The 20119-nt window shown below is 45.2% G+C and overlaps 1 protein-coding gene across 1 annotated transcript; it reads right to left on the bottom strand.

Annotated features, from left to right (window-relative positions):
• Positions 1-235: 235 nt before the first annotated feature.
• LOC111954397 (zinc finger and SCAN domain-containing protein 2) lies at positions 236-18977 on the bottom strand. Its single transcript, XM_023974157.3, has 4 exons — positions 18775-18977; positions 17049-17274; positions 12515-12625; positions 236-4109 (listed from the first exon to the last, which is right to left on the bottom strand). The coding sequence occupies exons 2-4, from the start codon at positions 17146-17148 to the stop codon at positions 3004-3006; spliced, it is 1317 nt and encodes a 438-aa protein (XP_023829925.1). The 5' UTR covers positions 17149-17274; positions 18775-18977; the 3' UTR covers positions 236-3003.
• Between the last annotated feature and the right edge of the window lie 1142 nt (positions 18978-20119).

Consider the following 20119-nt stretch of genomic DNA (forward strand, 5'->3'; position numbering starts at 1 on the left):
CCAGCTCTTTCATATTGAGCATCTATGTCAATGACTCTGAAAGATCTATTTGCATAAATAGTTTAAGTGATTCACTATTGACCTCCAGTGAGACAGTGTTTTTATTGTTGAGATTTATCCTAAATCAAAGAGGGATAATTGGATTCAGCATAAAGACCAATTCTTACTCGTAGCCAATAGTTAGGCCTACATGAAATAAATATAGGCACATCAAATTGTTACGGACCAAACACAGTTCCTTGTATCATCTTTAATAGATTGAATTCAAATATGTATAAACACTTGTATAACATTTTTCTCCTTTTACACAAAATGTTAGCAACATTACTCAGTTACCCCCCCTCCTTCATGTTGATTTTACGTCCTTAAGTCACATTAAGCCATCGTTGGGAGATCACCGCAAGCATTTTAGAACTTCTTCTGTGAATGGAATTTTGGGTAACTTTATTCTCCGCAGATCTACCATTACTGATAAGGCTCCTGTGTGCTCAGTGAGGGTCTGTAAAGAATGAGTTGAAGAATGTGCGTCAGTCATATGTAAGGCTTCTCTCCTGGTGACGTCTGCAGCCCAATTAAACACTGCTCTATATATGTCCCCCTCAACTCTCTGGTCTCCCTCCAAACTGAACCCGTCTCATCCTCCTCATCCCTGGTTTGCCTATGAACTTCGTGCTCTGAAACAAGCTGGCTGGAGCCTGAGCTCACCGTCCACACTGAGGCCTACAAACTCTACCTCTCCACCTACAGAGATGGCCTCAGTGCTGCCAGGTCCACCTACTTCAACATCAACAACAGCTCAAATAAGAACCCCCAGACTCTGTTCCCCACTGTCAAGAAACTACTTCAGCCCTGTGACCACATCTTCTCTACTCCTTTGACTGAACTKTGCAACTCCTTCCTTCAGTTTTTCTCAAGGACAAGATTCAACTAATCACTGACTGATAAATCTGCCTCAGCCACCCCTCCCCGTCAACCTCCTCAACCGTTACCCCTGAAACCCGACTCTCCACATTCGGCCCCCTATTGACTCTCAATATATCTCTCAACTTGACATGTCACCCAGGACTACAACCTGCTCCCAGGATCCTCTCCCCACTGTTCTCATCAAAGCCTGCCTGCTCTCTGTCCAAATCTTACCCACATCATCAACCTCTCTCACATCATCAACCTCGGCCATGGAGCTGTCCCGTCCATGTACAAAACAGCTGCAGTCCCCCCATCCTAAAGAAGCCCGGACTAGATACCTCCATCCTCAATGACTATCGTACCATCTCCTCCTCCTCGCTAAAACACTTGAAAAAGGCCAGTTGCCTCTCCACTACAAACCCACCTCCTGATCAATAACCTATTTGAGCCCATCCAGTCTGGTTTCCACTCCCTCAAAGTCATCAATGACCTCCTAACCTCTGCTGATGCCGGTGCCCTCAACATCCTGATTGTCTTTGACACAGTGAGCCAACAAGTCCTGGTCACCAGGCTTGAGGGTCTGGGTGTTGAGGGCACTCTCCTGGCTACAATCCTACCTCACCAACCAGACCCACGACATCTCCCTCAATGGCCATACCTCACACAGCTGCAGTTACACAGGGTGTCCCCCAGGGCTCTGTGCTGGGCCCCTTACTCTTCATCTACATCCTCCCTCTTGGTCAGATGCTCCATCACTTCAACATCCAGTTGCCATAAATTGTCAACCTAACCATTGATGATACCGTTGTCCTGGACTGCACCCTCTTTCCACCACTACATCTGCGGCTGAAACCCTGATCCAAGCATTCATCATCTCCCGTCTCGACTACTGCAACTCACAAGCTCCCTCCATAAGCTCCAAATGGTTCAGAACTCTGCAGCCGAACTCCTCCCCCACACTGACATCACACTCGTTTCCCTTCTTTAAGCCCCTCCCCCTTGGTTTCATGGTTTTGTTTCTTCCTGCTGTTGTCTTGGCGTCGTCTTGTTTTCTGTATAGTTTCCACAATGGTAAAAGCGACTTTGTGTCATTGAAAATAAGTCCCATGTATTATTATAATAAACAGGGACACTATCAATGTTGTCACCATTCAATGAATATATGGATAAAACATCAAATACATTTAAGTGTTTTTTAAAATAACATACCTGGTTACCTGCATTAAGTACCAACTTCAATTCAACAAAGYCTTTCTGCAAAGCATAAGGCAGATTGTAGTTCTGGAAGAGCCTTGTAAACAGAAGGAGCAACAGAATACACTACAGTATCGTCCACATWCAAGTGGAGGTTACAATTTCTTACAAACCAATAGTGTTTATATAGATAGTAAAAAGTACAGGGCCCAAAATCGACCCATGGGGGGGGGGACCTTTAGTACTAAAGGAAACTTTACTTAACACCATCAGAAGTGTCCTCTGTCAGGTTGTTTTCAAACCAAATGCAGGCTGCCTGACCAGGCCAATTTTAATTTTACCTTTAAGTAGGCAAGTCAGTTAAGAACAAATTCATGTTTTCAATGACGGCCAAGGAACAGTGGGTTAACTGCCTTGTTCAGGGGCAGAACGACGGATTTTTACCTTGTCAGCTCGGGGATTCGATCTTGTAACCTTTCGGTTACTAGTCCAACGCTCTAACCACAAGGCTACCCTGCCGCCAAAAATTGGTCAACACAATCGAAAGACTTCCGGGTCTATAAAAAAGGGCAGCACAATGTCATTTACAATGTAATTGATCAGCAAAGACGCAGCAGGTATAGTGCTATGATGAACACTTAACTGATTCAATGAGGTGAAGCACTTCTCACAGTCAGGACAAGAGTACGACTTCTCTCCTGTACTTATTCGCTGGTGGTGTTTGAAGCTATCCACATTCAGAACATTGATAAGGCTTTTCTCCTGTTCACACTCTCTTATGAACGGTTAGATGACTTGGTGAGGTTAAATCCTTCCCCACAGTTAGAGCAGGAGTAAGGTTTTTCTCCTGTGTGTTTACTTGTGAAGGTTCAGGCTGTCTATATGAGAGATTCTTCCACACAGTCAGATCATTAGTAAGGCTTCTCCCCTGTGTGCACTCTGATGTAGCGTTAGATTGCTTGATGTGGTGAAGCATTTCCCACAGTCAGAGCAGCAGTAAGGCTTCTCTCCAGAATGTTTCCGCAGGTGTCTTTCAAGATATGATGGGAATGGGAAACTCTTCCCACAGTCAGAGCAGGAGTAAGGCTTCTCCCCTGTGTGAGTTATCCGATGAGAGGTTAGATGACTTGATGTTGTGAAGCATTTGCCACAGTCAGAGCAGGAGTACGGTTTCTCTCCAGAATGTTTCCGCAAGTGTATTTCAAGATATGATGGGAATGGGAAACTCTTCTCACAGTGAGGACAGCGGTGAGGCTTCTCTCCAGTGTGTGTTCGCTGGTGCACGTTCAAGCCACTCAGTTGGGAGAAACTCATCCCACAGACCGAGCAGGAATAAGGCTTCTCTCCAGAATGTTTTCGCAGGTGTCTTTCAAGATATGATGGGAATGGGAAACTCTCCTTACACTGAGGACAGTGGTGAGGCTTCTCTCCAGTGTGTGTTCGCTGGTGCACATTCAAGCCACTCAGTTGAGAGAAACTCATCCCACAGTCATTACAGGAATAAGGCTTCTCTCCAGAATGTTTACGCAGGTGTCTTTCAAGATATGATGGGAATGGGAAACTCTCCTCACAGTGAGGACAGTGGTGAGGCTTCTCTCCAGTGTGTGATCGCTGGTGCACATTCAAGCCACTGCGTTGCGAGAAACTCATCCCACAGACGGAGCAGGAATAAGGCTTCTCTCCAGAATGTTTTCGCAGGTGTCTTTCAAGATATGATGGGAATGGGAAACTCTCCTCACAGTGAGGACAGTGGTGAGGCTTCTCTCCAGTGTGTGTTCGCTGGTGCACATTCAAGCCACTCAGTTGAGAGAAACTCATCCCACAGTCAGAGCAAGAGTAAGGCTTCTCTCCAGAATGTTTACGCACGTGTCTTTCAAGATATGAAAGGAACGGGAAACTCTTCTCACAGTGAGGACAGCTGTGAGACCTCTTAACTTTGCCCACCTTCCGATGTTTCTTGACTGAAGCAGGTAATGTCTCAACTTGGTCAGAGGAGTTAGGGGTCTCTCCTGTGTAAATGACAACAAAACAACAAGTGAGCTGGTGAAACACAAATGCATAATTTTTGAATCAAATTAAAAGAAAGCAATGTGCCCAATAAAGCAGTACTGAAATGGGTTACTTACAGTAGGTTTCTCTGCTTGGAACTAATGAGKAATCATTTTGACTGCAACATTCTAACAGTGTAATTTAATACATTTCATATATGCTTTCACAAAAATAACAACTTGGTTGTGTTTATGAAGGACTAAGGTAACATTAAAATATGTTAACTTTATTTCAAGCACAATAGAATTATTTTGTTACTGTATGAAACAAAACCACAAAAAACGTGTTCAATCAATTTAATTCATGGAGTGCTCTTTCGTAATGACTATGAAACAAAGTGTGTGTGTGTGTGTGTGTTGGAACACCGTAAAAGCTTATTTTTATAACGACAAAAACAAGATGCGCAGTAAAATGATAAACAATTTCAGCAGGCCAGAGTAGACTGATAAAACTGATTGGATTTGGTGGACTGATATTAGGTTACATACCATTTTGAGATTATAATTAGAAGATGCGCCTAGTTTCCTGAAATGGGTCACATGTCGCGGGTCACTARTTCACAGGTGAGCTGTTTGAACGTAAACTTTTTTGGCATAAATTCCTTCTTGAACGTGAACTTTCATGTACCTTAAACTTGTATGCTATCTGTAAATGCGAATACAATTGTTATATTATTAGCCTAGTTGGTTAACTTCTTTAGGATAGGGGGCAGCATTTGGAATTTTGGATGAAAAGCGTGCCCAAATTAAAATCTTAGAAGCTAAGATATGCATATTGTTAGTAGATTTGGATAGAAAACACTCTGAAGTTTCTAAAACTGTTTGAATCATGTCTGTGAGTATAACATAACTTATTTGTCAGGCGAAACCCCGAGGACAAACCATTCAGATTTATTTTTTGAGGTCACTCCTTTCAATGAGATTTCATTGGGAATCCAGATTTCTAATCGACTTTCTTGCAGTTCCTATCGCTTCCACTGGATGTCAACAGTCTTTAGAAATTGGTTGAGGTTTTTCCTTTGAGAAATGAAGAAGTAGCACTGTTCAGAACGAGGGTAGAGGGAAGTGTAATCTTTGTTAGAGGTGCGTTACACAGAGGCTCGCTACACATTGTTTTCCTCCGGCATTGAACACAGTATATCCCATCTTACATTTGATCGATTATTTACGTGAAAAAATACCTAAAGTTGAATTAGGAAGTAGTTTTAAATGTTTGGACAAAGCTTACAGGTAACTTTTGTAGTCATGTTGCGTGAGTTGGAACCGGTGTTTTTCTGGATCAAACGCGACAAATAAATTGACATTTTGGACATATATCGACGGAATTAATCGAACAAAAAGGACCATTTGTGATGTTTATGGGACATATTGGAGTGCCAACAGAAGAAGCTCGTCAAAGGTAAGGCATGAATTATATCTTTATTTCTGCGTTTTGTGTCGCGCCTGGAGGGTTGAAATATGATGGTCTGATGGTCTGTTTGTTTGCTCGTGTGCTATCCTCAGATAATAGCATCGTTTGCTTTCGCCGTAAAGCCTTTTAAAAATCTGACGCGTTGGCTGGATTCACAACAAGGGTAGCTTTAATTTTGTGTATTGCATGAGTGATTTCATGAAAGTTTAATTTTTATAGTAATTTATTAGTTGGGACGCTAGCGTCCCACATATCCCAGAGAGGTTAACAYCTTCTACCCCCAAGCCATAAGACTGCTGAACAATTAAGCAAATGGCCACCGGATTATTTACATCGACCCCCCCCCTCTCCATTTGTTTTTTACACTGCTGATACTCGCTGTTTATCTATGCATAGTCACTTCACCCCTACCTACACTTACAAATTACCTTGACTAACTTGTGCCCCCACACATTGACTCTGTACCGGTACCCCTTGTATATAGCCTCGTTGTTATTATAATTTTTTTGGTAAATATTTTAACTCTTTCTTGAACTGCACTCTTGGTTAAGGGCTTGTAAGAATTTCACGGTTAGGTCTACACATGTTGTATTCGGTGCATATGACAAAGTTTGATTTGAATTTTTACGAACATCCAACAGCTGAATATGGAATTGACCATTTTTAGGACCTTCCTCTGACACCGCCTGGTGTAGAGGTCCTGGATGGCAGGCAGCTTAGCCCCWGTGATGTACTGGGCCGTTCGCACTASCCTCTGTAGTGCCTTGCGGTCGGAGGCAGAGCAGTTGCCGTACCAGGCAGTGATGCGACCAGTCAGGATGCGCTTGATGTTGCAGCTGTAAAAAAATCTTTTCAGTCTCCTGAGGGGAATAGGTTTTGTCGTGCCCTCTTCATGACTGTCTTGGTGTGATTGGACCAAGATAGTTTGTTGGTGATGTGGACACCAAGGAACTTGAAGCGCTCAAACTGCTCCACTACAGCCCCGTCGATGAGAATGGGGGAGTGCTCAGTCCTCCTGTTCCTGTAGTCCACAATCATCTCCTTTGTCTTGATTACGTTGAGGGATAGGTTGTTATTCTGGCACCATCAAATCTAATTATATTTGTCACACATGGTTAGCAGATGTTAATGCGAGTGTAGCGAAATGCTTGGCATCTAGTTCCGACCATGCAGTAATATCTAACCTAACAATTTCACAACAACTACCTTATACACACACAAGTGTAAAGGAATGAATAAGAATATGTACATAAAAATATATGAATGAGCGATGGCCGAACGGCATAGGCAAGATGCAGTAGATGGTATAGAGTACAGTATATACATATGAGATGAGTAATGTAGGGTATGTAAACATTATATAAAGTGGCTAGTGATACATTACATCAATTTTTCATTATTATAGTGGCTAGAGATGAGTCAGTATGTTGGCAGCAGCCACTCAATGTAAGTGATAGCTGTTTAACAGTCTGATGGCCTTGATAGAGACTGAAAAACAGCTTCTCGGTCCCCGCTTTGATGCACCTGTACTGACCTCGCCTTCTGGATGATAGCGGGGTGAACATGCAGTGGCTCGGGTGGTTGTTGTCCTTGATGATCTTTTTGGCCTTCCTGTGACATCGGGTGGTGTAGGTGTCCTGGAGGGCAGGTAGTTTGCCCCCGGTGATGCGTTGTGCAGACCTCACTACCCTCTGGAGAGCTTTACGGTTGTGGGCGGAGCAGTTGCCGTACCAGGCGGTGATACAGCCCGACAGGATGCTCTCGATTGTGCATCTGTAAAAGTGTGAGTGTTTTTGGTGACAAGCCAAATTTCTTCAGCCTCCTGAGGTTGAAGAGGCGCTGCTGTGCCTTCTTCACCACGCTGTCTGTGTGGGTGGACCATTTCAGTTTGTCCGTGATGTGTACGCCGAGGAACTTAACTCTCCACCCTCTCCACTACTGTCCCGTCAATATAGATAGGGGGCTGCTCCCTCTGATGTTTCCTGAAGTCCACGTTCATCTCCTTTGTTTTGTTGACGTTGACTGTGAGGTTATTTTCCTGACACCACACGCCGAGGGCCCTCACCTGCTCCCTGTAGGCCGTCTCGTTGTTGTTGGTAATCAAGCCTACCACTGTAGTGTCGTCTGCAAAGTTGATGATTGAGTTGGAGGCGTGCATGGCCACGCAGTCATGGGTGAACAGGGAGTACAGGAGAGGGCTGAGAACGCACCCTTGTGGGGCCCCAGTGTTGAGGATCAGTGGGTGGAGATGTTGTTACCTACCCTTACCACCTGGGGGCAGCCCGTCTTGCACAGGGCGGGGTCGAGACCCAGGGTCTCGAGCTTGATGACGAGTTTGGAGGGTACTATGGTGTTAAATGCTGAGCTGTAGTCGATGAACAGCATTCTTACATAGGCATTCCTCTTGTCCAGGTGGGTTATGGCAGTGTGATTGTGATGTCTGTGGACCTATTGGGGCGGTAAGCTATTTGGAGTGGGTCTAGGGTGTCAGGTAGGGTGAAGGTGATATGGTCCTTGACTAGTCTCTCAAAGCACTTCATGATGACGGAAGTGAATGCTATGGGGCGATGGTAACTGAGCTAAATGACTTTCGCTTTCTTGGGAACAGGAACAATGGTGGCCCTCTTGAAGCATGTGGGAACAGCAGACTGGGATAAGGCTTGATTGAATGTGTCAGTAAACGCACCAGCCAGCTGGTCTGCGCATAAGGATGCGGCTGGGGATGCCGTCTGGGCCGGCAGCCTTGCGAGGGTTAACACGTTTAAATGTTTTACTCACGTTGGCTGCAGTGAAGGAGAGCCTGCAGGTTTTCGTAGTGGGCCACGTCAGTGGCACTGTGTTGTCCTCAAAGCGAGGAAAGAAGTTGTTTAGTTTGTCTGGGAGCAAGACATCGTGGTCCGCGACGGGGCTGGTTTTCCTTTTGTAGTTCGTGATTGTATACCCTGCCACATACCTCTCGTGTCTGAGCCGTTGAATTGCGACTCTTTGTCTCTATACTGACGCTTAGCTTGTTTGATTGCCTTGCGGAGGGAATAGCTACACTGTTTGTATTCGGTCATGTTTCTGGTCACCTTGCCCTGATTAAAAGCAGTGGTTCGTACTTTCAGTTTTGCGTGAATGCTGCCATCAATCCACGGTTTCTGGTTGGGGAATGTTTTAATGTGGGTACAACATCACCGATGCACTTGCTAATAAACTCGCTCACCGAATCAGCGTATTCATCAATGTTATTGTTTGACGCTATGCGGAACATATCGCAGTCCACGTGATCGAAGCAATCTTGAAGCGTGGAATCCGATTGGTCGGACCAGCGTTGAATAGACCTGAGCACGGGCGCTTCCTGTTTTAGTTTCTGTCTATAGGCTGGGAGCAACAAAATGGAGTCGTGGTCAGATTTTCCGAAAGGGGGGCGGGGGACGGCTTTATATGCGTCGCGAAAGTTAGAATATCAATGATCCAGGGATTTGCCAGCCCGGGTTGCGCATTCCATATGCTGATAAAATTTAGGGAGCCTTGTTTTCAGATTAGCCTTGTTAAAATTTCCAGCTACAATAAATGCAGCCTCAGGATATGTGGTTTCCAGTTTACATAGAGTCAAATTAAGTTCTTTCAGGGCCGTCAAAGTGTCTGATTGGGGCGGGATATACACGACTGTGATTATGATCGAAGATAATTATTTTGGTAGATAATGCGGTCGGTATTTGATTGTAAGGAAATCTAGGTCAGGTGAACAAAAGGAATTGAGTTCCTGTATGTTGTTATGATCACACCACGTCTCGTTAAATCATAAGGCATACACCCCCGCCCTTCTTACCAGAGAGATGTTTGTTTCTGTCGGCGCGATGCATGAAGAAGCCAGGTGGCTGTACCGACTCTGACGTATCGCGAGTGAGCCATGTTTCCGTGAAACAAAGAACTTTACAATCTCTGACGTCTCTCTGGAAGGCAACCCTTGCTTGGATTTCGTCTATGTTGTTGTCAAGAGACTGGACATTGGTGAGTAGTATGCTCGGGAGCGGTGCGCGATGTGCCCGTCTACGGAGCCTGAACGCTCCGTCTGCCCCTTCTGAGGCGCCGTTATTTTGGGTRGCAGGCTGGGATCCGATCCATTGTCCTGGGTGGTGGACCAAACAGAGGATCCACTTCGGGAAAGTCGTATTCCTGGTCGTAATGTTGGTGAGTTGACGTTGCTCTTATATCCAATAGTTCCTCCCGACTGTATGTAATAAAACCTCATATTTCCTGGGGTAACAATGTAAGAAATAACACATAAAAAAACAAAATACTGCATAGTTTCCTAGGAACGTGAAGCGAGGTGGCCATCTCTGTCGGCGCCAAGTCTCTGACCTCCTCCCTATAGGCTGTCTCGTCGTTGATCAGGCCTACTACTGTTGTGTCGTCTGCAAACTTAATGATGGTGTTGGAGTCGTGCCTGGCCATGCAGTCGTGGGTGAACAGGGAGTACAGGAGGGGACTGAGCACGCACCCCTGGGGAGCTCCAGTGTTGAGGATCAGCGTGGCAGATGTTTTGCTACCTACCCTTACCAGCTGGGGGCGGCCCGTCAGGAAGTCCAGGATCCAGTTGCAGAGGGAGGTGTTTAGTCCCAAGATTCTTAGCTTAGTGATGAGTTGAGGGCACTATGGTGTTGAACGCTGAGCTGTAGTCAATGAACAGCATTCTCACGTAGGTGTTCCTTCTGTCCAGGTGGGGAAGGGCAGTGTGGAGTGCAATAGAGATTGCATCTGTGGATCTGTTTGAGCAGTATGCAAATTGGAGTGGTTTTAGGGTTTCTGGGATAATGGCATTAATGTGAGCCATTACCAGCCTTTCAAAGTACTTCATGGCTATGGACGTGAGTGCTACGGGTCTGTAGTCATTTAGGCAGGTTACCTTAGTCCCTGTGCCCAAGAGCACTATGGTGGTCTGCTTGAAGCATGTTGGTATTAGACTCAATCAGGGACATGTTGAAAATGTCAGTGAAGACACCTGCCAGCCTTGTGTATGTTGACCTGTTTAAAGGTCTTACTCACGTCGGCTACGGAGAGCGTGATCACACAGTCGTACGGAATATCTGATGCTCTCACGCATGGCTCAGTGTTGCTGGCCTCGAAGTGATTTGGCTCGTCTGGTAGGCTCGTGTCACTGGGCAGCTCGCGGCTGTGCCTCCGTTTGTAGTCTGTAATAGTTTGCAGACTCTGTCACAWCCGACGAGCGTCGGAGCCGGTGTAGTACGATTCAATCTTAGCCTTGTATTGACTCTTCGCCTGTTTGATGTTTCGTCAGAGGGCATAGCAGGATTTCTTATAAGCTTCCAGGTTAGAGTCCCGCACCTTGAAAGCGGCAACTCTAGCCTTTAGCTCAGAGCGGATGTTGCCTGTAATCCATGGCTTCTGGTTGGGGTGTGTACGTACAGTCACTGTGGGGACGACGTCCTCGATGGACTTATTGATAAAGCCAGTGACTCATGTGGTGTACCATCAGTGCCATCAATGCCATCAGAAGAATCCCAGAACATATTCCAGTCTGTGCTAGCAAAACAGTCTGATTGTATGCATAACACTACCTCATCTATCACTGATAGTGACKTTGTTCGTACTGTATATTATTTATATTGACAATATCTATTTCTATTAAGCAATATTTATAAAATATTTTTATCTGGACACTGTTTACATGTAATTGTTCCTTGTTGTAGGCTACTACTTTTACTACTTTTAGTCTTAATCTTTACTACACTACTCACTGTTTAGCACATGACCTCACATGTGAATCCTTAAAGAGATGGGTGGGGCTAAGGCTTAAGAAGATGTGATTAATGCTGAATGGGTGTAGACAAAGGAGAGCTCTCCAGTAAGTGTACCAAAATATTCAAAGGCCATTTTCTCAAAACGTGAGTTTACAAGTTTATTAACTTTCAAAGCAAAATTACTTTCCCATTTGTTCCTCAACTGTAGTGTAATGATATACAATGTTGTAGCTCTGAGTCTGTACTTTTATCCAATGTAAAGAAACAACTCAATTTCAAATGTTGCTTCATAAGACCGATTTGAGCTGGATCGGTCACATGTACCAATACAATAGAATGGACTATCCTGTTCTTCATTCACAATTGGAGATTCCATAATTATGCATTGTTCACTTTAGCGATTATAGTGTTGAAGACCCACTCCAGCGTCCCTAGAGCCTAATGTAGCACCTGATTTCATTAACAATAGCACCTCAATAGGTGGTCCAGGTGTACTCCAACTTAGCACAAATGCGTGGTGTCACATCAGATCTTCTAAAGAGCTGATCTGATTTGTAAAAAAAATAAAATAAAATTTGTAGAAAAATATCTGAATTAGGCTGCCGTTTCAGGCCATTTGTTATCAAGTGGCCACTGGTTGGTGGGGGCAGCAGGTTGCCTAGTGGTTAGAGCGGTGGGCCAGTAACCAAAAGGTTGCTGGATCGAATCCCCGAGCTGGTAAAATTCTATCGTTCTGCCCCTGAACAAGGCAGTTAACCAACTGTTCCCCGGTAGGACGTCATTGTAAGAATGTCTTAACCGACTTGCCTAGTTACATTTTTAAAAAMGCGCAATTGTCCTACATAGCTCCTCTATTGTTCTCGCAAGCAAGAGGGGAAGCCGATGACATCAGACCAACTCCTTGAATTGCCAAACTCTTGAATTTTGCAATTGTGTAAAAAATCAAATAAAAACTATTRTGCTCAAAACCTCGTGTGTGCGTGCACTGCACTGCATTTACAAGCATTTCGCTACACCCGCAATAACATCTGCTAAACATGTGTATGCGACAAATAAACTGTGATTTGACTTGGAATGTCATTTTTTTCTACAGGAAAAGTTTTTTTTTTTTTTAAATAGCTGGATTGGGACTTTAAACTGTGACGTCAACTAATGTGTTCCTGGATCATCGGACAGGCCTAAAAAAACTAGATCAAACCTGCTCTTACCATGATCAGATTCCCCAAAGCCATCCTTCTCCTCTTCTTTAACGGTGACATTCAGCCCCAGTGTTTGACTGCTGTCTGCCATCTTCACTGACGCCATCTCTGGACTCTCTTCTGTGTGAATGAGAACAAGGAAAAGGTTAAACTATGTTATCTTGCATTGACTTGAGGAAATAAAATAAATACTAAAACCATGTAGCAAAAGTCGATCCGACAGAAAACATGAAACCAATGAATAATAACCAAAAAGTATAGTATCCTTTTATAAAAATTTACTCTCTCCAACTCCCAAGACAAGTATCCCAATCTTCACCAACGAATCCTAAGCGCGCAAATCCCAGTTCTGTCGGCGTTAACCCCAACCCCAGGCGTTCCAACCCGGCATCCTACACCCAACGCAGTCGTCCTCAAACCCCCACCAACCCCAGGCGTCCTAACCCAACCCCAGGCATCCTAACCCAACCCAAACGCGCACTCTATTCCTAACCCCAGCCCAGATCCTAACCCCAACCCCAGGCGTCCTAACCCCAGCATCCCTTACCCCAACCTCCACAGCTTCCTAACCCCAAACCCCAGCGATCTCCTAACGCAGGCATCCTTAAAGCCCCGAACCCCAGGACGTCCCAACCCCAACCACCAGTTATTCCCTACAAACCCACACCCCAGCATCCTACCAAACCCCAGCATCTAAACCCAAACCCCAGCGTCTAACTCCAAACCCCAGCTCCTAACCCCAACCCCAGCGCCCAGACCCCAGGCATCCAATCCCATAACCCATCTGCGCTATACTCCCAACCCGAGCGTCCTAACCCCAACCCCAGGCGAACGTCCTTATACCCGAACCCCAGGCGTCCCAACCCCAGGCATCCTAACCCAAACCCCAGTCGTCTAACCCAACCCCAGGCGTCCTAAGCCTCTAAGTCGTCCCCAATGCTCTATCTATATCGGCTGCACCAACTCACCAGCGCTATCCAGCTCGCAGGTCTGTACCCTAACCCAGGTATCCCAGCTCCCAACCCCAGGATGTCCCACCCCCAGTTATTGTCACTAAGCCACACAGACCCAGAAGTTGTACCCCACCCAACCCCAAGTGATCCTAGCCCCAGTGTTCCTAGCCCCAACCCGGTCCTCTATATCCTCGCAGTGCGAGTAGTCGACACCCAAGGCTGCTAGCCCTAGCCCCAACCCCAGGTGTCCTAGTCCCAACCCAGGTGTCCTAGCCCCAACCCCAAGGTGTCTAGGCCCTCACGGTCCTAGCCCCAACCCCAGGTGTGTCGCTTAGCCCAAACCCAGTGTCCTTCCCCAACCCCATAGGTGTCCTACCCAGCGTTGTCCTAGCCCGAACCCCAGGTGTCCCAACCCCAGGTGTCCTACGTCCCAACCCCAGGTGTCCTCCAACCAGGCGTCCCAACCCAGGTGTAGCCCAGGTGTCCTAGCACCAGTGTCCTACCACCCAGGTCGCCCAACCCCAGGTGTTACACCCGTCCTACCCCAACGGCCCGCCCAACCGTGTCCTAAGCCCACACCCGGGTGTAGCCCAACCACCAGGTTCCTGCCCCAACCCCCAGGCGTCTAGCCCCGAACCCCGGTCCTAAGCCCAACCCCACAGGGTGCCTAGCCCCAACCCCGTGTCCTAGCCCCAACCACGGGGCTGCCCCAACCCCGGGTGTCCTAGCCCCAACCCCAGTGTCCTAGCCCCAACCCCAGTGTCCTAGCCCCAACCCACGGGTGTCTGCTCTCACCCGGCGTCCAACCCCAGTGTCCTAGCCCAACCCGTGTCCTAGGTCCCAACCCCAGTGCTGTCCCAACCCCAGTGCCTAGCACCCCGGTGTCCTAGTCCCAACCAGGTTCCTAGTCCCAACCCCAGTGCGTTCCTAGCGCCCCAACCCCAGGCGTCCCAACCCCAGGTGTCCTAGCCCCAACCCCAGGTGTCCTACCCCCAGGTGTCCTAGCCCCAGGTGTCCTAGCCCCCCCAACCCCAGGTGTCCTGTCCCAACCCCAGGTGTCCTAGTCCCAACCCCAGGCGTCCCAACCCCAGTGTCCCAGCCCCGTGCCTAGCCCAACCCCAGGTGTCCTAGCCCCAACCCCAGGTGTCCTTAGCCCCAACCTTCCTAGGTGTCCTACCCAACCCCAGTGTCCTAGCCCCAACCCCGGGTGTCCTAGCCCAACCCCGGTGTTCTCTAGTCTCCCAACCCAGGTGTCTACCCCAACCCCGGTGTCCTAGCCCCAACCCCGTGTCCTAGCCCCAACCCCGTGTCCTAGCCCCAACCCCGGTGTCCTAGCCCCAACCCCGGTGTCCTAGCCCCAACCCCGGGTGTCCTAGCCCCAACCCCAGGTGTCCTAATCCCAGGTGTCCTAAGTGAAAAATAAGATAAGATCTTAAAAATAATGTAACCAATCTGTCTCTGACTAAAAGTATAAATATATGAAAACCAGCAGACACTTTGGCCCTTGAGAACCAGAACACTGGTGTAACAGCTGTTGATAAACTTTCGGGTGTAATCATTAGTGCACACGGTAGCAAACAGTTTGGCCTGATGCAAATCATTTTGCAATGGAAACCATTTATTCAAGGAACCAAACGGAAGTAAACAGAAGCAAACGCAACAAAACAGGGAGGGACCTACCTGAAATGTGTCCAATAGAAACAAATTTACATTGCAGAACGTTTTACGTTTAGTCATTTTATTTGACTCTAAACGTAAAGTTCTGAGCAATTWTTWTTTWTTTTTTTACATAAAATATTGTAAAAGCACCAACAAATCAGCTCCAAGTGATTTTCATTTTGGAAAACTGTTACAAAGAATTACCACGCATTATAGAGATATACTGTATGTGATTGTATATAAACGTAAGCAAGGTTTTAGTCAAATATCTGTTTGGGCTTCTTGCGTCAATTTGCGGTTATGTTTCCCTGGCCATCCGCTCAAGAAAAGGAAATTGTCCCACAGCAGAATCTAGTTGATGATCCCTGAAGTAAACGGTTTCAGTTGCAAAACGTTTCGCAACAGACCAAATGTTTTGCTACAGTCTGGGCCTAATGAATATACTCCTGCCGTCCTACCTTGGTTGTAACCACTGTTGATTAAACCCTGCTCTGTCACCTGGGTAATCATCACATTCCCATGATAAACCCTGCTCTGTTACCTGGGTAATCATCCTATTCCCATGGCATAAAAACGCCTACCTCTTTACCTGGGATAACTCTATGCCTATTCCCGATGATACGAACCTGGCTCTGTTACCTGGGTAATATACTCCGTCCTATCCCCATGATTAAAACCCTGCTCTGTTAACCTGGTAATCATCCTATTCCCATGATAAACCCTGCTCTCTGTTACCTGGTAATCATCCTATTCCCATGAAAACCTGCTCTGTCTGGTAATCATCCTCGTATTCCATGATAAACCCTGCTCTGTTACCTGGGTAATCATCCTATTCCATGATAAACCCTGCTCTGTTACCTAGGGTAATCATCCTATTCCCATGATAACCCTGCTCTGTTACCTGGTAATCTCCTATTCCCATGATAAACCCTGCTCTGTTACCTGGGTAATCATCCTATTCCCATGATAAACCTGCGTCTGTTACCTGGGTAAACTCATTCCCATTCCCATGATAAACCCTGCTCTGTTACCTGTGATAAATATCATCCTATTCCCATGATAAACCCTGCTGTTACTGGGTAATATCACCATTCCCATTGATAAACCCTGCTCTGTCACCTAGGTATTCATCTATTCCCATATAAACCCTGCTCTGTTACCTGGTAATCATCCCATTCCCATGATAAACCCTGCTCTGTTACCTGGGTAATCATCCTATTCCCATGATAAACCCTGCTGACGTTACCTGGGTAATATCAATTCCCATGATAAACCCTGCTCTGCACCTAGGTATTCATCCTATTCCATTGATAAACCCTGCTCTGTTACCTGGGTAATCATCACATTCCCATGATAAACCCTGCTCTGTTACCTGGGTAATCATCCTATTCCCATAGAATACCCTGCTACTGTACACTAGGTAATTCATCCTATTCCCATGATGAAAACCCTGCTCTGTTACCTGGGTAATCATCCACTAGTTCCATCTGAAAACCCTCTCTGTTACCAGGTAATCATCCTATTCCCCTGATAAACCCTGCTCTGTTACCTAGGTAATCATCCTATTCCCATGATAAACCCTGCTCTGTTACCTGGTAATCATCCTATTCCCATGATAAACCCTGTCTGTTACCTAGGTAATCTCCTATTCCATGATAAACCCTGCTCTGTACCTAGGTAATCATCCTATTCCCATGATAAACCCTGGCTCTGTACCTAGGTAATCATCCTATCTCCATGTAAACCCTGCTCTGTTACCTAGGTAATCATCCTATTCCCATGAAAACCTGCTCTGTTACCTAGGTAATCATCCTATTCCAATGATAAACCCTGCTCTGTTACCTGGGAATCATCCTATTCCCATGATAAACCCTGCTCTGTTACCTGGGTAATCAATCTCATCTCCCCATGAATAAACCCTGCTCTCCTACCTGCGTAATCATCACATTCCCAAATCTTCACTTCCTCTTCTATATCTTTTGTGATGATATTCAACCGGAGTGTTTGACTGCTTTCTTTCACTGATGCCATCTCTCCTGCGGTGCCCAGGGAACTTCTTTGTCACAATCAGGACCCAGTCAGTATAGGCTTGGGCTCAGTGTGGAAGGAGAGCGGCAGGCTGGTTATCCTCGCTGTTCTAAAGTAAAGATAAACAACCTGTAAAAGAAAAAAAGCCTGTATGAAATACAGGACTGTTATGTCATTTGGTGGCTGCGCTATCTAGTTAGCACACACATTCTTCGTTTTCTGAGGTAGCCAGTCATTTGATCAACGTTGCTATGCTCATTTAGTTTACTGTATGGGGCCTCAGCTGGCTAAGCTAAGAAATAAAGTGTAAAATTGCAAGGTAGCTAGCTATTATTCGGGTTTGGTTTTTAGCTGAACCAGTATATGGGCAGAGGAGGAGATAATGAATATAGGAGTCACCTCTCTAGCCCAGTTAGCTACCATTTCATTTACTGCCGCCATGCCCGGAATGTACAACCCAAAAATGTCTAAATAAACATTTACAAACAACCGGAAAATAATTGTCTGGAAAGGGTGCATGAGCCAAATTCAAATTGTTTAGAACCTCCAATAAGCGTTGATAGATTAGGTACATGGCATACTTGGTCTAAAATAATACTGATTATTTCCAGACAAGGCATTTTATTCAGTTACTTGTACATTTTTATTTAGACCATTTTTGGAAGTACATACCAGGGAATGAGGTAGTAAATGACGATAGTTGCTCAGCGAAACCCAATATTTTGGTGAGTAACTAACATATATTGACATTTATAACACTTGCAGAGCTGTCTAATGGGAAAATGAATGGTAGCTAACTGTGGACTTCTCTGCCCAGGTGTTTTCATTATGTATTACAARAGAAACAGTTTACTGTTACCTGGGTTTACTAAGTTTATTATCCATGCATAGTCACTTTACCTCTATCTACATATTACCTCGACTAACCAGTGCCCCCGCATATTGACTCTGTACCAGTACCCCCTGTATATAGCCTCACTATTGTTTATTATTTTGTTGCTCATTTCTCATTCTTTACTTCGGTTTATTTGAGTAAATACTTTAACATTTAAACTGCATTGTTGGTTAATTAAAGGTTTGTAAGTAAACTTTTCACTGTAAGATTGAACACCTGTTGTATTCGGCGCTTGTGACAAATACAATTAGATTTTGTTTAATTACCAAACGAACACAAACAGATCAAATCGAACGAAACGGGTAGGGACCTAGCTACCTACATTTGTCCAATGGAAACTCGTTTTCGTTGCAGAACATTTTTCGTTTTGAGTAAACTGTTTGTTGCAACACGTTTTACAACAGACGAAACGTTTATCTACCAATCGGCGTTATGAATACCTTCCAAGTAAATGAAGAAAAACAAAGCAAACGAAACTGGGAGGGACATACCTGAATTTGTGCAGATTTTAGCCACCAATTCCCGCTAGCTACAGAACATTTGGTTTAGCTAACGTTAGGTAGCTACATATTTCCCTATTTTGTTATTAGAAAACGTATGTGGTGACAGTTTAATGTATTGTTTGTTAACTTTAGCTATGAGTTGAGTTAACATTAGCCAACGTTAGTTAGCTAACTGTAGGCCTTGTCTGGCCATTTGCCCTGCTGCAACAGACTAACGGAGAAGGTTCTTACCTGAGGCCTTGCTTCGCTAAAACGGAATTTTAAAAATGCTTATTTTGAATCAAGTGTTTATTGTTTAACGAATAAATTGTTATTTACGCATTGATATCTATTCCAAAAGGATCGTACACAAAAGCGATGGCAATTTGCGCATTTTTCTTTTTCGACAGACTAGGCGTGTTTCAAACTACACAAACGTAGACAGTCGGTCGCCACCTGTGTGTGGGAGTGTGAATCACATATAATACTTACTCAGGTTGTGGTCATTTTATTTATAACAACATGTGATACTGGATTATTCTCATTCGAAAGTGTGAAGTCCTCAATCTAAACAATAAATATTTTGTTTACACATAAAAAGGAGTGACTTTAGCCAGAGTATTCCTAACCATCAAGTTCTCTAAGGCTGTGTTTACACAGGTAGCCCAATTTTGCACTAATTGGTCTGTTGACCTTCGGATATCTTAGACAGAGGTGATTAAACACGTTTTTGGGCTACTTCTAAATTTCACCTCATTTCATACAAAACATATGTATATGGGGTGGCAGGTAGCCTAGTTGTTAGAGCGTTGGGACAGTAACCGACAGGTTGCTAGATCGAATCCCTGAGCTGCCTAGGTAAAAAAAAGTGTCATTATGCCCCTGAACAAGGCAGTTCCTAGGCAGTCATTGTAAATAAGAATTTGTTCTTAACTGACTTGCCTGGTTAAATAGAAATGTGATCATGTTTCTTGGCCCAAGCAAGTCTCTTCTTGTTTTTGGTGTACTTTAGTAGTGGTTTCTTTGCATCAATTTGACCATGAAGGCCTGATTCACACAGTCTCCTCTGAACAGTTGATTTTGAGATGTGTCTGTTACTTGAACTCTGAAGTACAGAGAAATCTTTGATGAAAAACCTGCTCCAGAGCGCTCAGGACCACAGACTGGGATGAAGGTTCACCTTCAAACAGGACAACGACCATTAGTACAGAGCCAAGACAACACAGGAGTGGCTTCGGGACAAGTCTCTGAACTTCCTGGAGTGGCCCAGACAGAGCCTGGACTTGAACCCGATCAAACATCTCTGGAGAGACCTGAAAATAACTGTGCAGCGACGCTCCCATCCAACCTGACAGAGCTGGAGAGGATCTGCAGAGAAGAATGGCAGAAACTCCCAAAATACAGGTGTGCCAAGCTTGTAGCGTCATACCGAAGAAGACTGAGGCTGTAATCGCTGCCAAAGGTGCTTAAACAAAGTACTGAGTAAAGGGTCTGAATACTTACGTAAATGTGATATTTCACTTTATTTTGTAAATAAATGTGCCGAAATGTTCTAAAATCCTGTTTTTGCTTGGTCATTATGGGGTATTGTGTGTAG

Source organism: Salvelinus sp. IW2-2015, linkage group LG1 (assembly GCF_002910315.2).
Source record: "Salvelinus sp. IW2-2015 linkage group LG1, ASM291031v2, whole genome shotgun sequence".
NCBI lineage: Eukaryota > Metazoa > Chordata > Actinopteri > Salmoniformes > Salmonidae > Salvelinus > Salvelinus sp. IW2-2015.